General features: G+C 40.9%; 1 protein-coding gene across 1 annotated transcript in view; it reads right to left on the reverse strand.

Moving 5' to 3' along the window:
* Positions 1-2375, reverse strand: part of srrm4 (serine/arginine repetitive matrix 4) — a 55952-nt gene extending 53577 nt beyond the window's left edge. The window contains exon 1 of the mRNA XM_077241548.1: positions 1695-2375. Coding sequence (XP_077097663.1) covers positions 1695-1825 — 131 coding nt within the window. The 5' untranslated portion in view covers positions 1826-2375. The remainder of the gene's footprint in view (positions 1-1694) is intronic.
* Positions 2376-17827: the final 15452 nt, after the last annotated feature.

Genomic DNA, 17827 nt, shown 5'->3' on the forward strand with positions numbered 1-17827 from the left:
GTTATTCAGTCAAAAGCACTGAGTGATTTTCTCTTTTCCTTGTGTTGTTTGATAAACATTAATGATGGACAGCAGCAGGTTTAATAGACTGCTGTCACTTTAAGGCCGAATACACGGATCCAATACACAGTAGGCTTATCCCAACTAATGTCCCTCCCTAACATTTGTCTTGGAAATGTTTCATGTTTCAATGTCCTAGGAAAATGCCAATAGATTTTCGTCATAGTTTTTGTCATTCAAAACTGTTTTTTGATGTAGTTATTGCCTCTTTTTCATCTGTGAAAACGTGTCATAAGGGAAAAAAGAATTATAATGAAATTAACACTGGTTTGAAAAGAGGCTTAAAGAGATTGTTAAACCAATACTGAATAGACTAGACCTCTTTAACTTTCATTAAATGAACAAAACAAATCTTTTCACAAGACATTTTTCAAAATATCTTTTGTGTTCCCCAAAAGAAAGAAAGTCATACAGGTTTGAAACAACATGACGTAAATTACGTAAATGATGACAGAATTTTCATTTTTGGGTGAACTTTAAAAATGTTTTGTCAGGTAACCTATAATAAATTCTAGTATTGTTATACATGTCAATAATAATATGCAATTAATGCTGAACACATTGGTTGCACCATCAAAATTTATTTCGGTTTCAGGTCCTTCTTAAAGTAACAATGCCATATTTTCCATTTTTATAGAATACAGACAGCCAGAAGAGGTTTGTGTCTGAATATTTTGACTATTTATCGACCAGTTATGTGCTAAGACTCCAATCAAATCTTTGTCCTGCTGCAGTATGAATATAAAGCTCAAGTGAGTAGAAAAATCGTGATATGCCACTTTTTAATACACACTTTCATCAGGTGCCTTGTTAAGGAAAAAGTGGGCAAAGCACTGTGAAACCCCAGGTTCCTGAGATGGGAGACTGCAAGATGGGTAAAACAGTACATGGAATGATACATGCACATAGGGAACAAGAGTGAATCATATAAATCATTTACGCACTTCTTACCGGCGTAATGAGCGGGAGCAAGTCTTGATCCTGATTAACAGGAAAGGATGAAAAGGGAAGCAAAACCCCTGGTTTCTTTATTGCTATTTTGCCTTTTCTCTCTATTCGACATGCTGCCATGCCTCCTAATTCATGGGTGAAGTAGAAGGCGCTAAGATCATCTTCATGTCCTAACCTAAGGGCATGATGAATGGTACCCTGACTTGATTCATTAGGACTCTGTGTAGCCTCTCGCTCTGCTGTGCACTTGTGTGTGCACATGTGAAACTGACTGGCCTCCAGTGAAGGTCAGTCAATGATGAATGGAGAGTAACTGCAGAATTCACGCTCACTGTTTGTGTGACATGAAAATGGGACAAAAAGGCAAAAGTTGCATGAACACAAGTGAGGGAAACCAAACGAGAGGAGACTTTACCGCGATCCCAATCCAAAACAGATTGTAAGACAATAAAACAGAGACAAATGTCAGGAATAAACTGCAAACAAATTTTCACTAATCGGAGAAATGAATATCTTATCTAGGTATAAATCAGTAGAATCATTAGAATGGCCTTGGGGCTGGTCTGAAACAAAGTTATTGCTAAACATTATTTTAATTCTCAAGATTCTTGAGAATTAAAATAATATTTAGTCAAGCTAAAGACTGAGAAAGGACACAGGAAGCCTCAGACTAAACAACTCACTTTGTCACGGCTCTTCGTGCGGTGATGCTGGCGATGATGATGCTCTCGGGTCTCGGCATTGCCACGGCTTCGAACGTGCCCTTCCAGAACTTCTCAAAAAGCTGCTTCTCTCCCAGAAGTACACCGGTCATGGCGTGTCGATGTTTTGGGGGTGAATACCGAGGAGAACTGGGTCGATTTTGTTCAGTAGCTTCAATGAATCCTCACACGGTCGGTTTAGTAACTGTGTGTAGGCGGCTGCACGAGGGAGCTGTCCAAGTTCTGAAACCAACGGATTGTTGAGGAAATGCAGCTTATTTTCTTAATGTTTCTGTTTTTTCTTACGTGTTAAACGTTTTAACTTCTTTGGAGAGTCCGTTTTTACGTTTCCCCCACCAGTTCGATGACGATGTTACGGCGACCGTTTCAGTGGGCTGCTTCTATTTATTGGCTCGGCGTCCCCTCTCGTGCTTCATTCCTCTCAGCGCTCGCGCTTCCCGCCTTCAAATCAATTTGAGAGTCTGATTTCGCGACCTAAATCCTTTTTTGCGCTATTACTAATATCCATTAAACTCCTGGCAGTTAGAAATACATGTCCAGTACCAGCGTATCTGTGTGTGTATGTGTGTGTGTGTGTGTGTGTGTGTGGACGGAAGAGTTGTGACAGTCTCAGCTGATGGTGGCTCGTGCGCGTCGCGATGTGAAGAACTCAGTTGTTGGTGGCTGGTTTTTGTTGCGCGCACCTTGTGACGTTAAAGAAGAGGAGACTGGGGGCTTTAGGTCACGGGGAGCGTGACCATCCCTCCCCGCTTGTTCTCTTTCTCTCTCGCGTTCTCCGACTTGAACAAAAGACTGTGCCTGTTGCCTCAATCAGCATAACAAAAGAGACAGGGGTCGGCGCAGAGGCAGCAGACGGAGCATGTGTCAGGCTCAATACTTACGAGGCAGAGCAGCATTTCCCCCCCATCAGCCCTCAGGGGCCTCACAGAAACCATCCCCCTCCCTCTCACAGCAACCACCTGTCACTTAAACCCCACCTGCACCTGCAGACTGCACAGGTGATAGTAGTACAAAAAAAAGAACAACCCTCCTCAAAAAGTGTCTTTGATAGGCTAAACACTCATATGCATGTCATTCTTTTAATTTGAAAGACACTGAGTCAAAAGTTTGGACACCAATTTAATCTATAATTACTATTGACTATTGTCAAGTCATCAAAGCTAACAAACATAAACGTTGGAATTATGTATGGAAAATATAGCCTACATATCTTACATTTTAGCCTATGAAAATCAGCTAAGCTTAAGCATTTACATCAAAGGTTTTTAAAGGGACTATGTGTATTTTTTTTGATATTTTATTATCTAAAATCAATATTTTTATTCATAAATATGTCCTCAATGGTGTACAAATACCTCTGCCAATTATCTGACTTCCTTGTAAACAAAGAATATATTATCTTTATATATATGTGACGGGTAGGTCCACGGAGGCTTCCATGTCGTTCCGCCATCTTGAAAAACTATAATAGCAGAGAGGGTCAAAAAGTACACATTTCCGCAACGCGTTTTCGTTCAGAGCCAGCGTCACGTAACTGAAAGCAGCAGATCCAGAGGAGCAGAGCAGTGAGAGGCGCTTGTCACTGCCCCGGCAAGTTTAAAAGGCTGCATTATTTTTAATGGCATACATATGCCGAGCCACAGGAGAAAAAATCCTGGTCGCTAAAAAAGTCCAAAATTGAACGTAAAAGGAAACGTGACCGGAGATTACAAAAAACAAGAGTCAATGTCGGGATAGCTTTTTCCAGGTGGAAAGAACTAATGCAGGAGAAAGATTTCAAAAGAGACGCTGAAGTCCTGCTTTCTCCTCGACAGGTAGGCTAAGTCAATATTACAGTCTTAATGACATGTTTTTTTTTTCATTGCTTGGTTGTGTAACGCTACTTTATTATATAGACAGTAGAACATTTATAGTTAAAAGTTAAACAGGCTCTTTGATGAATAGCAGCTATTGAATAAAGTTTTTTGAAACACGCATTTGAAAAAGCGAGGCGCTGGAGAGCACAATTCGTTTGAATGCAAAATACAATTTCACCGCTAGATAGGAGAAATTCCTACACAATGTCCCTTTAAGATCAAGAGAAACAAAAACAAAATGAAAATATGAGTAGCGCTTTACCCTAACAAAACCATGACTTATAACCCTTTTTTGTTTCCTATAGGTATAGGGGAATACAGACTTATATTGTAAAGCAACTACTTAACTACTCAAACGATATACAACTTAAACTCAAAATCCTTATCCAAAAGTAACATGGTAACTTTTTTTTCTTCAGTCAAATGTATTTTTGAAAAGAGACTATTTAGATTAAGTGATTTGGTATAAAACTCTGGCTTAAACGGACAATCTTTACATTAATTAAAGAAGGCAAATGATGAAATCTTGTTATTTTTATGGGATAAAAACATGAAATTGAGTCCAAATGGGTTTCAGTCCAAAAGCCATTAAACCTTGATTTATATTTTTGCATGCTATAAATTCATAATTTAATTGAACTGTTAAGCATTTATCTGTAATAAATCTGGATGTATATTTACTTACCCTCATTAATAACTTAATGATAGCTATCATAAAGTGTAAAGTATCAGTAAAATTAAATTCACACATTTGACAAATTTATCAAAGTGTGATAATGAGTGACATGAATTAAGGGACGTAGCAGAATGAAAAAGAAATATGACTGAGAATGCTGAAAGGAATACGATGACATTCAAATATTTTCCACAGTAAAGCATCTGAACACTTATCATAAGCATAATAAGTGTGAAGACACAGGCTGATACCTAACTGCCATTCATTAGTTCTGCTTATTTTAACTGCTTACATGAAACTCCATGTGCATCGCCACCATCCACTTGATTATAAAAGAGAATCAGATTGCTGTGATGTGAATGAGGATTAAGCTTGGCACGCTTCAGTTGAACCAAATTCAAAGATTAGTTCATCTTAACAACCCATATGTTGTGTTTATACTGCTTTTTTTAACAAGCCTATATGAGCAGATATCAAGCTTGTCATTTGGAATGTATAATTTACCCCATTTATCCAATTACAGTTGTTTTTAAGTTCTTATTAGCTTATTTCTGCATAAAATGAGATATATATTATTATTATAAATATTGTCAAATGGCAAAAACAATGTTAGAGAGATGACTCTCTCTGCATTTCAAAAATAGAAAGAGTACAATCAAGGTCCATTGTGAGTCGTCTTAAAAATATGCTGTTTGTTTTTTCATAAAATTACTTGACATCTCATCATTTTTCTTTTTCATATTAAGAGGCATGGAGTTTTGGCTGTCAAAGCATCTCTATTTTCACCCTGCTATCATGTCCATTACTAGAGAAGCCTGGCTCTATTCCTGTCAGCACATGAAACGGAATTGTGGGTAACTGCTCAATCCCGTCAGCTTTTGTTTAATTCCAGTAGTCAACATGTCAAGAGATGGGATACTCCATACACAGTATAAGGAGGGGAGGGGGGGCTACATAAATCACTGACAGAAACAAACTAGCATGAAACATCATTCTGGATACAAACTGCCAGGGCAAGATGTTGATTCATATTTAATTTCCTTTGAGTGCATTCCTGCATGAAATATCCAAATGCAAATTCATTTTGATAACTTTATACCGATTACTGAGAGAATGGACTGTCATCTCTAGGGGGGAAATAACTCTTTTGTTACTCATTACTAATTGCATGTTGTAAATCTATTTGAAACTGAAATGTAGCCATATTAATTAGATTTTTGAGTAATGGAAACTTGAAAATTTAGTTTTAGGACAAAAAGAAAATATATTCTCTCACTAATTCTTGCCTTCACTGTCACATTGCACTATGTAAATGAAACTACTAAAAAATGATAGTGGGCAAAAATACCATAACTAGCTGCAGTGTCCTTAGCATGTTCTTCAATTACAAGTCACAGTGATTCACATTCACACACACATACGTATCCCCAGCTTGATTTATATAAGGACAAATCATCTGGAATCAACAGCCTTATCTACTGTCTACCAGTGATCTCTATCATGGCGGACAAATTAAATTGTAGCTAAAGGCAATCAGTTAATGAACAAGCAGTCTTGAAGCTCATTTAGTGTATTTGTGCATGTGAATGCCACTGGATGACTTTGCATTGTAGCAAATTAGCTCTAAAGAGATATTAATAATCAATCATAACTTGTTATAATTGATTATGAATATTTGGATCAGTTAATAGAATTAACTTGTTACAATCAATCCAACTGTTCATCCCGTGAACACTCAGTATTAATTGTTTATTAATTCTAAGAAATGTTAATTTCCGGGGGAGGGAAATGTCTTTCTTACTGTACAGTACTACTAAGAGCCTGTAGTCAAAATCTAAATCGTAAAATAAACTTTGTTGCAAGCATAGAATCAGAACCAAATACGTATTGTGCACAAGTTTTATTAACAAAATCACAAACATAGCTAAACAAAACACACATACATACATGCATAGGTAAAATGGTGAGTGACAGTATAAAAATCGGAAGAAGGAAATGGAACTATGAAAAGAACCATCAGCTTATAATTTTCAGAGCACCTCATTAAATGTATACTTGCATGGCCTTTGCAGTGAAACATTTCGTGAAGTTCCAGAAGAAGGATTTTGATGGTCTCATGAGTCTCAATCGATTTCTTCGGCATTGACTGAAGAATTGTTGATGAACTTGCGTGGTTGGTTTGACTCTGTTCCCCTGGCTGGAGTGCAGATTGTGGCATGCCGCCCCTGGGCCGGAGAGGACACACAGAGCAAACAGGAGAAGGAAGTCAGAAGAGTTGATGGTTGGAGTTGCGATGGAGTTGGAGTTGCGTTGGAGTTGCGGGTATTGGCCTGCTGCCCTGGAGCCTAGTGTGGCCACGCAGGACAGTGTTACGATATCTAAATGGTTGTAAATGGTACAGATGTAAATGGTAATCATTGTATCAGTAGATGTGCACAAAGGATTAGCACTTATGAAAGACGACAGTCCAACCATTCTCAGTCCATGGAACCTCCGGAAACAACAACCATCCCAAAAGAGAGGGATCAAAAGGCGCCGGTGATCTCCCATATTCCTCCCATGTCACGAGTTCTCCCAGTAGCCTCGTGACAGCAGACCCAAAGTATAGCGCACGCAAACACAGCCCAAGCTCAACACCCACACGCTCTCATCTCTGTCCCATTCTTTTATCGAGCGTCGTGATTACATTCAGGTGTGCACCCACTCCCTTCAGCCATTCACCTGCAACTTAGAAATCACAAGTTACTCACTGAAACCGTCACAACAGCAATGCAAACGTACCGAGAAGGCCAAGAGAGGGAAGGGATTGTGTAGAGGCCATTTAAAGTCTGAGAAAGGTCCCACATCTCAGGGTAGGCTCGACCAATAAGAAAGGGGGAATTTCCAAGCGGGAAATTCCTCTGTTGGGAGGATTTATGGCTCTGTCTCAAGTGTGGTTAGACATAGGCCTAGCTGTTTGTGTCCATTTATACTCAGATAGATATAACAAACACACATTGAATTCTATGAGAAGGTGATGTACACTAAAGTGTGAGTCATTAAATGAGGATTAATTAAATAGGAGACACGATACAGGTGGGGTTAAATTGACCGTTGGTTCTATCATAAAATACATAGTATCAAAGACATAATAGGATCAAAAGACACTACACAAGACAGTAAATCATTCGTACAGTGTCCTGGTGTGCATGTTCATTTACAGATCAGTTCATCCATAAATGAACGCAGGAAAGTCTGTTTTAAGGGCTATGGGTCTTTCCGTGGCCCCTGCTTTTTCCTCTTGACCACATTTTTACAGCAATAAAACCAACTTATGTGATCGTAGTCATGGTAACCAAGATCCTTCTTTACCTTGTTTGGGGGATGAGACCATAGATCCCAGAGTGAGTTTTAAAGATTATTTGTTAAATATAACAAATAATTGTGTCTGATTTGTCTCAGTCGTTACAGCATTGAGTTGCATTGAACTGATGACTGATGGCATTGATTACTTTCCATTATTCTGGAAATATACACAATGTGCTCCATAAACCTGAGGTCATATTTTTTTTAAATCTGGAAATAAATAGATTTTTTTAGGATTTTAAAATATTAAAATCAAATAAATGTTATTATGTAATATTAATATTTCAATATGAATATATTTGAACATATTTCATATTCTGAAATAAATACTTTCTGGGTCACTAGTCAAGCAGGCATATTGGTGACATTGACTCCATTGTACCATTGCTTTCACTGAAGCACAAGATTCAGAACATTCTCATGCTGATAACGTAGATCAGCAGTTTACATCAGCGTGAGTTAATGCTTTCATTAAAGCAAAAGGAAGGCTAAGGAAATTATACAGTACAGTTCAAAAGTTTGGGGTAGATTGGGTTTTTTAAAAATTTTTTGAAAGAAGTCTGCATTTATTTGATCAAAAATAAAGTTAACCCAATAATTATGGAATTATATTTGTTTAAAAAAATGAATGTAACTTTATAAAACTGAACGTAACTTTATAAAACTGAACGTAACTTTTTCAGAAACTATCAAAAATATGCCATTACAAAAGAAAAAAAACACAATGAAAATGAAAAAAATTAACTCAGTCGCACAAATTTAACAGGCTCTTCAAATATGCTTCATTCTTTATTAATATTTTTCAAAGATTAATTTTCGCAAATCGTGGATTCTGAATGCATTGCCAGATTTCGCTTACGCCGCCTTCACACTGACAGTTGAAATCAGCTCCGATACGGCTCTGAAGCGACCGGAAGTCATTCATTTCCTATGGAGATTCGCTGACCGCATGCAAATGGGTCCAAAACGGGTCCGAACGAGTGCAGTGCAAAGAAAATCGTGTCAGTTGGTAATCCGGATGCGTTCAAAAAATTTAACTCTTAAATTCCAAATAACACTTATTATAAGACGGTTCCTATTCACCAGGGGTGTGAAGTAACGAATTACAAATACTCACGTTACTGTAATTAAGTAGTTTTTTTCAGAAATTGTACTTTTTTGAGTAGTTTAAAAATTGTGTAATTTTACTTTTACTTGAGTACATTTTAAGTGATGTATTGGTACTTTTTCTCCGCTATTTTCCCTTCTGTTTGTGGTCGTTACTCGTTACATGCTTGTTTTAATTTTATTTTATTTTTATCCATCAACTTGATTGGATTGAGTAAGCGATCTCGTGACTGTCATCAAATCAAATTAAGCATAGAAAACTTTAACCGCCTATTCCTGCTGTTACTCGTGACTGCTGTGGAAGTGCATTCTTCACGCATCAATTCAATCCAGATATCAGCGTCTTCGCGTCTCGCGCTCGCCATGCCGTCAGATTCAGAATCAGTGCACTCTATGAACCATGGCGTTAACTTGAACTGCATTTCTGTCAGTTCGTGACTACAGCTCGTTAATCCATTACAATGATCCATTACAATCCGTCTTCATCTGGCAAATGCACTTGCGCAAAAAAAATTTTCATGTTGAACCTGTTTTGTGTGTGTGTGTGGATGCTGCTGATAAAACAGCTTCACGAGACTACAAAGAGACATGCATTTGTGTGTGTGTGTGTGTTTGTTTGTTTGTTTCTTTTGTAAAAGTTTCCTGGATATAAATTCCCTATTTAATGCACAATTGTCCTTACAAATTATATTATCAGCATTACAATGTGAGTAAATGTAGCCGTGTAAAATGTAAGGGATGATGCCACCCTTCTAGAACAATGTGCATTTACATTTAAATTGTAACATATTTAATATCATGGAATTAAAGTGTGTAATTAGTGTTAGCTCACTATCTTAGCCTTTTTCAGTGCATTAGGTGAGGTAATCTGATAATATCAGTGATTCTCATTTATCAAAACACTAACATTGATACCGTTTCATTTATAAATTGTAGTGCAAAGTGTTTATTATAAGGGGTAGAATCCACAGCTCAGTACTCATTACTCACTACTCATGAGTACTTTTAAATAAGCTACTTTTTTACTCTTACTCAAGTAGTTTTTTGGACAAGTACTTTTTACTCTACTCACACTACATTTTTTGGAATGCAATGCTACTTTTACGTGAGTATGTTTTTTCAGTACTCTTTCCACCACTGCTATTCACCAATTCCAGCGGAAGTTGGGGAGCAACTTCGGCTGCGAAGCGCGAGTCCCCATTACCATGTCCCACCCCCGGGAGCTGTGTGGGATGGGTGATCAGAGGACAGTGATGGATGTCTCGCCCAGTAACCATTCCCTGTGGGCTCCTCACTCCTCCATCGCACCGCAGCCGATAGAATTCCTGTTGAGCGTGCTAGTCCCTATAATGGACCGATCAGCTGTTTCAATTGGGGTCCCCAAGAGGATAAAAAGTCGATAGCAGCATCGGAGGGTGAGCTGGCCTCTGGAGATGACGACTCGGCTGTGTTATCGCCCTCTGGGAGTGTAACATTGCCCAAGCCAGAACCAGAAATGTCAGCTATGCTGAAACGGGACGCCGAGGCTGCCGGGCTCAAGTGGAACTCCATCGTGTCCCGTTCAGTCTCGGTTGGAGGATTGGTATCTCGGGGCGGGTCGCGTTCTCAGTTCACCGCCCCAGTGCTTTTCTTTCCCGAAGTGCATGGAGAGCTTATCAGGTTGTGGACGGCACCTTTCTCTGCCAGAAACTGCCAGAGATAGCTGAATAGCTTTTCCCCCTCACTACTCTTGATGGAGGAGCGGTGAAAAGTTGCGAGGCTGTCCCTCCAGTGGAGCGGTCTGTCACGACGCAGTTGCACATGTGTCTGGCGGCCGCTGCCTTTTGGAGGGGTCCTCGTCCCCCCTTAAGGCCTGTGAGTTACCGTCCGTTCCGACGGGCAGAGTTTACAAAGCCTATGGGCATGCCGCCTCCTCTTGCGTGCCATGGCGCTGCTACAGGTCTGTCAGGCCACAGCACCCATGGACATGTACGAGGGTAGTCTGTATGTACGTCTGCGCTGGAGTATTCGTTTGTGTGTGTGTGTCTGTTCCACCGTTTTGCTCCCAAAAGAAGTGGAGCGAGCGGTACCCACACTTCAAAGAAAGAGCAGGTTTCTCTGTTCCTGGGTCCCAAGAGGGCAAGTCTGGCGGTGAGCGACCCTGTAAAGCCTTGCATCCCTCAGCCCCCTCTTGTTCGCCAGCACGGCAGCTGGGTGTGGTTCGAAGACTCGGTCATTCGCCTTCTCACGCATCCCTGGCCATCTCATGGAGACAGGTAAGTGTCGTGCACCACACTTAGACCCTGCTTTGGGCCGCCTGTCCTCCACCTCGCTGCCCCACCTCGGGTACGCCTACCATCAGACTCGGCTTGCGATTCATTTCGCTTGGCTTCCGCCCTGGCTCAGTGATATTAATCATACCTAGGTGTTTAGCTAAGATGCTCCTAAGATTAGTGATATTAATCACACCTACGTGTTGAGCATTGCTCCTGTCCTGTGAGCGGACACGTTGCAGTCCAGCGGGCGAAGGATGCCATGTAGCCATTCACTGTATTCGCGTATTCACTGTACCCTAGAGTGGTGGGTCATGGCCATCTTGGACCTGTGTCAATTGAAATGGGCCCTTTTTTGAAAGCCTACGTTCAAGTTCTTAACACAGATGCATTTCCAAATGCTCCGACCCCAAGGTTGGTCTGCAGCGTTCGACCTAAAGTACAGTACTTCAGATCTCGATCCCTCCGCTCCACAGATCATTCTGTGCTCTTGTGTTCGAAGGTGAAAAGTATCAGTACAAGGTCCTACCCTTCAAGTGCTCCATAGCCAGTTGGGTCTTCAGGTCAAACTGGAAGAGAGTAATCTCGCCCTCGGGCTGAGTATCTCTTTTTCAGTTTGGAGTAGGACTCGATCCAACACGTCTCTTCAAGAAAGAGTGTGTTCGGCTGGTGCTATGTAGAAGGGAGAAAGGGTCCCACTGAAAGATCTTTCAGAGGCTCCTGGGGCATATGGCAAATGCAGCCGCTTGGCTTCCTCCACATGAAGACCGCTTCAGCTCTAGCTTCATGATCAAGTCCCGAGGTGACCGTGGCAGAGCCGCACGCCCTGTGTGAAAACAGATCACCCCGGCCTGCCGCCAAACCTTCAGTCCGTGATCAGACCTTTCGTTTCTCCGGGCCAATCCGCTCCTAGAACGAGGTCCACTAACACCGTCTGAGGGGCCATGTACAAAGGGCATGCTTTAACAGAGGCCTGGGCGACCCCCGATTGCATTGGCATTCGTGCCTCGAGTTGTTACAGTTCACCTCGCCTTGAGCCACCGCTGCTCAGCGAGCTGGTACTGATCTGAACATCGCGGCCGTTGCGCTAAGCTTCCCTCGCATGTCACAACTCGCCCGTCACCTCCCCCTTGGAGTCAGAAGCTTCTGACGCTGCTTCATTCCACTAGTTCTTCTGGCCTGCTCAATCGTGCCGCCAACGAGCCTCATGACAGCCTTGGCCAGGGAGAGTGGAGACTCCATCCCCTGGCGATCCAGCTGGGCAGGGACCACTTCGGAGCCGCACAGTTACATCTGTTTGCCTCTCTGGAGTCCTCCCTCTGCCATTTTTCTTATTTCTGTCTGAGCGGACATCCCTTAGACAGACACTAGTTCTCAGCTGGCCCCGGGCTCCGCATGCGTTCCCCAGTGAGACTTTTAAGAAAGCAGTTATACAATTCATTATCGTTTAGTGCCTGCTCAAGTTCAGTGACTTTCATTACACTCACATGTTGAGCAGAAATGCTCCTGAAAGTTCAGTGAAAATTACGAAATTCACATGTAATGTTGAGCAGTGCTCCTGTCTTGTGCGCGTATGCCGTTTGCACCTATGGTGCTAGGTCGGAATGGAGCAGGTCTTGACAGTTGCCCCTTATTGGCCCAACCAGACCTAGCTCCCCTCGACAGCCCTCCTGACTTCCCCTGAATAAATTTCAGGGACGGGGCATGATGGCACCCACGTTCAGACCCCTGGAGAGATTCCTGGCCGGTCCTAACTAGACGCGGAGGTTCAGGTAGCTACTACAGGATCATGTGGTAGTTACCATAACTCCTGCAAGCACCCCCTGAAATAGGAGTGTGCTTACGCCAAAGAAGTGTTACCTATTCGTTGACTGAGTCTTCTCTCCGTGAGGAGATCCTGAGAGCGTTCGGTACATTCAGTGCTCTCTTTCCTGAAAGATGGATTGGAGGCTGTTTCCTCCACCCTCAAAATGATGTTTCCTCTGTTTTCTTGATGCAAATTATGATGCAGAAGCATGGGAAGTATGTCTGATCGTCAGGTTCCTGAGGGGGCAAAGGAATCTTTATCCTCTTGGGCCTTATCTCTGGTGCTACTGCACTCAGAGACCGCCCCTGAGCCACTGCAGGCAGTGAGTTAAAAATTCTGTTTTTAAACAGTTCTCCTACTCGTCTGGTCTCTACTAGAGGGTAGGGACTTGCTCGCTTTCGGTCAACGAGTTGTGCCTTGAATTCGGGCCGGCTAACTCTCACGAACTGAGAGCCCGGCCTGGATATGTGCCCAAGGTTCCTACCTCTCCCTTAAATTGGGACTAGGTGGTGAGCCTGCAAGCGCTGCCCTGGAGGAGGCAGACCCAGCCCTGGCTTCTCTGTCCATCCGCTTCATTGCAGGTTACGTGCACAGAATGCAAGCCTTAGAACCTCACACCAGCTCTTATCTGTTAAGGAAGTCAGCAGAGAGGGAAGGCTGTTTCCAAGCGAAGTTGGCCCACTGAATGGTGGCTGCCTTCATCTTGGTGAAAATTCAGAGATGCTCATGTCCACTTAAGTCTTGAACTCCTCTTAAATGAGTGTGTGCTCCGCCTAGGCGTTGACACAGAGTGCTTCGCTGACAGATATTCTAGAGTTGGGGGCTGGGCGACACCTATACTTCAACCACTGCTTCCCGTTGGCTCCCTTCTCATAAAGCCAGTTTCAACATGAGCCCGGTTCAAAGTGTTGGCTTGCTGCGCCATTCCCCTCCTACGGACTGGATACGTGCACCATTTCTGCTCCATTTGAGTTTCCTTTTTCGAACCCTGTTGAGTCCACCGCACCCCTCCGACATCGGACGTGGCAGAACGCCCGGTGTTAGGCCTACCACTCGTAAGCTTGTGGAACCTGTGTTAGGCTGGGTTCATATGTTGCGATCCCAATGGTGATCCCATATGTGTATTTTTCCACGGTACGGCTCCCTGCGGCGAGCTTGTGTCTTCCCTATTCCCAGAGCAGATTCTGCCGAGCAGAGTGTGTGGAGTGTGTGATGTAAATCACACATGCCAATTACATTGGCTCGTTCAATAGTACTCGAAGACGATTGGCTCCCTAGCGTGATCCCCATTCAGTCAATGTCGACTACGTCCTCCGTTCCCTCCTTCAGGGAACGGCTGGTTGCATACGCAACCAGGACGTTCATCCAGTTCAGATTCTTCAATATACACTCACCTATCATCTCTGTTGTTCCACTCCGTGCTTCTGTTCGGTCCCACTTATATTAAGTGGCTTTAAGTACTATGTATTTACATTGAAACTAATAATTTGATACAGTAGACTTATTGTGCACATACTTGTTTTTACATTGTACTTATATTTTAAAAATACCTGCATGTAATTACAGCTGTAATTAATGTAAATACATTTGTAATTACACTATTAACCCTTCCCTTACACCTTAACCCACCCTTAAACCTACCCATACCACCACACCTGACCCTAACCTTACCCGTATCATACCTCAATAGCAGCAAAAGGGTTTTACAATACAACATGATAACTATAAGTACATTGTACATATTGTTTCAATGTAAGTATGTAATACTTAAAGCCACTTAATATAAAGTGAGACTGTTCTACTGTTTGATCAGTGATACATTTTTCAGGATTCTTTTATTTATAGAAAGTTAAAAAGAACAGGTTTTATATTGAATTTTACTCAATTTAATGCATCTTTGCTTAATAAAAGTATTAAAAAATCTTACTGACCACAAACCTTTAAATAATAGTGCATAAATGATATAAAAATAGTTTCGATTCAGCTTTTCACTCAGACTGCTATGTTAATATCTTCACTAAATGCTCCTATATTCACTAGTGGTCTCTCAGTCAGACATTTTGGCCCCACGATATACAGTATGCATTATATATACCCATCTATTTACATGTGACGATTACAATTGTTTCAGCAAATTCAATGCTCAGTACAACAGTACAAGTGCTCCTTTAATTTTTCATCTGAACATTCTGATGTTGTTCTCTTCTCCCAACATGTAAGAATAAACTATTAATTCTTTGGCCTTGTGTAAATGCTAGTTGCAGCAGTTCTTTTGCCCATTTGACCAGTTTCAGAGGGTCACATTTCTCTCACTATGCGCAAAGCCAGCATTATAGCGCAAAAATTGTTATTAAATCATAAGTGGAGGCACTGATGCAAAACTTGCCCAATACATTTCAGCACAAGCAGGCAATGTCAGCTTCTGGCCATATTTGCAGACATAGGTTTTGTCATTAGAAAAAGGGTGTTTTTGCATTTATCCAGTTACAAACAGTTGGTATTTATGTAGCCTATGTCTGTAAAAAAGTAAAAGATTCAATTAGCCAAGTGCTGAATGTGATGTTAGATAGTAGTGTTCCTAATGGATTGTGTGGTATATTGCGAATGATAACTACAGTTCTGGGGAGGCAAAAAAAAGAAAAGAAATCTGATAAGGATCATTAGGTTTTTGTTGAGAAATATAAATGTCAGTAATTTTTTGTTGATGATCAAGTCATGTCTTTCCACTCAGGCTGTGGCTGATTCCAGCATATTGCAAACTAGCATTTAATGAACTCTACAGTTCAGAGCTAGAGATGTTTTCAAAGGTTAACTTCAAGTTAAATAATGCTCTACAGTTTTCACTTTGCATTTTAATATCAGCTGATTCATTTTAAGTTGCCACAATACATTATTCGCCCTTTAACAGATGCATTCGTATTCAAAGCATCTTACACTATAGGGACGATCCTCTTGGAAAAACATGGAGTTTAAGTGCCTCGTTCAAGGGCACAATGGTGTTAGCGAATGGATGACACCATATGGGACCTGAAATTACAACCTTTAGCTAAGCAGTCAAGATCTTCAACCACTCAGCTGCTCTATATTTTATGTCATGAGTGCAACAAAACCTCACCTGCCACAGTGCTGATTATTTCCTTTAAAATTTAACTAGACTACTGCATAGTTGTATACATTTAAGAGGTTTTTGATGACTAGTTGAAGTAGTTCCACTAGTAGAGACCCGGGTTCGAATCCACTGCAAGACACCAATGTGTCCCTGAGCAAGATACTTAACCCCTAGTTGCTCCATAGGCGTGCGGCCTCTGAAATATAGCAATTGTAAGTCGCTTTGGATAAAAGCGTCAGCTAAATGAATAAATGTAAATGTAAATGTAATCATTAACTCTCTGCAATGGCATCTAAGAGAGCAGTCATACAGGGCAAGGGTACAAGGGACACATCCATCCTCTCACATTAACTCTCTGCCATTCTTCTCTCACTTCAGGCAAGAAAGAGGAGACCTTTCGAAACAGCTGCTGAGACATAGCCTAAGGCCGGGGCATACTGTTGATCAATAATGATAGTCGCCATTTCTAGTTAGGTAAATAGAAGCAGTAAATGGTTCCTAAAGAGACAGCCTCTCCTATATGACAGGGTTAGGGTGCTATTTTAAGGCTGTTGTTCTGTCTCTTAGTCACTCCCTTGTCGACAAGAGCACTTAAAGTCATCATTGTGGCTGCCGCTGTGGTTGCAGTAATGTGTGACATTTTTTATACTGTATTATTCTGGTTTGTTTCTTCCAGTAAATTAGGTTGAATTAAGCAAAATTCTGTTACTGAACACTGTTGCTTCCATCTGTTTATTTATTCATTAACCAGTTTGCCGTTTATTGGACGGTGTGACACCTCTTTCAGTCATTGTTTTCTCTAACTACAGGCTGCAAGCTGCATTTATGTAATATGCATAGATCACAGAATTACTGCAGTGGCTAAGCTGTTTTGCACAGTTCCTTCAAGTGACAGAAAAACGTAAAACTATCATACTGCTGCAAGAAATTAAGACAATTCACATTATCATGTGGTCCTCACAAAGAGGACAAATGCATTTATATAAAACTCAATATGCAGACAAGGACATATTCTATGGCAAAAACGGCAAAAGATCAACAACAGGTAGTTATGATTATGAATAACAGCATTTACCAGCCAACAATTATTACAACTATTAGACAACTATTTTAATGTTTGATCACTATCACTCAGTTTTGTATATTACCTTCTATTTTTTTCAATGAATACTACCCCGAAATAATAAAATACTTCCCGCTAAAATAGGACATTACTGATAATACAGCAATTCTTCCTGCATACATGTAGCTGCTTTGAAATCATGCACATTGTGAAAAATACAACTAAATTACTTGACCTGACATCCAAACAATGGAGAAGTGCTTGTTTGTGCAGTAGTTACAGTGTATCTGTCTTGGCACAAACAATTTCTATTAAAGAGGCCATATTATGGCCTTTTACAAAGTCTTGATTTAGTTTTTGGGCTCTATTCAAATAGGTTTTTATGCTTGAATGTTCAAAAACATAATTTTTCACATTTTTACATCATTGCTGCGCCTCTCTTCCTAGTCTGTCAGAAACGTTCCGTTTAGTTCCCGTCTCTATGAAGCCCCTTTACTTAAAAAGTACAATGTGCTCTGATTGGTCAGCTGGACCAGTGTGCTGTGATTGGTAAATTAATTGGTAAAATATGATTGGTAAAAATGTCACGCCCCTTATATCTACTAGTTTCAACACACTACTAACGCAACACAACCAGGCCTTTACCCTTGACCCTGTTGACTAGAGAATTATTTTAAAGGAATATTGTGACACGCTCCTGGAAGAAAATTAATACTACAAATGAGGCGTTTCAGGAAGTTATAACCCATATAGAGAACTTCCTTTGGAGTGGACTTTGGGTTTTTAAACTTTGCAGACTTTATTCATACTCAAACAGCAACGTTACACACTAACAAAAGAAAATGTAAAAAAAAAAAAAATAGGCTAAGGCAAAATAGG

This window comes from Siphateles boraxobius, unplaced genomic scaffold (genome assembly GCF_051911475.1).
Source record: "Siphateles boraxobius isolate OS27281-9 unplaced genomic scaffold, OSU_SipBor_1 24, whole genome shotgun sequence".
Taxonomy (NCBI): Eukaryota; Metazoa; Chordata; class Actinopteri; order Cypriniformes; family Leuciscidae; genus Siphateles; species Siphateles boraxobius.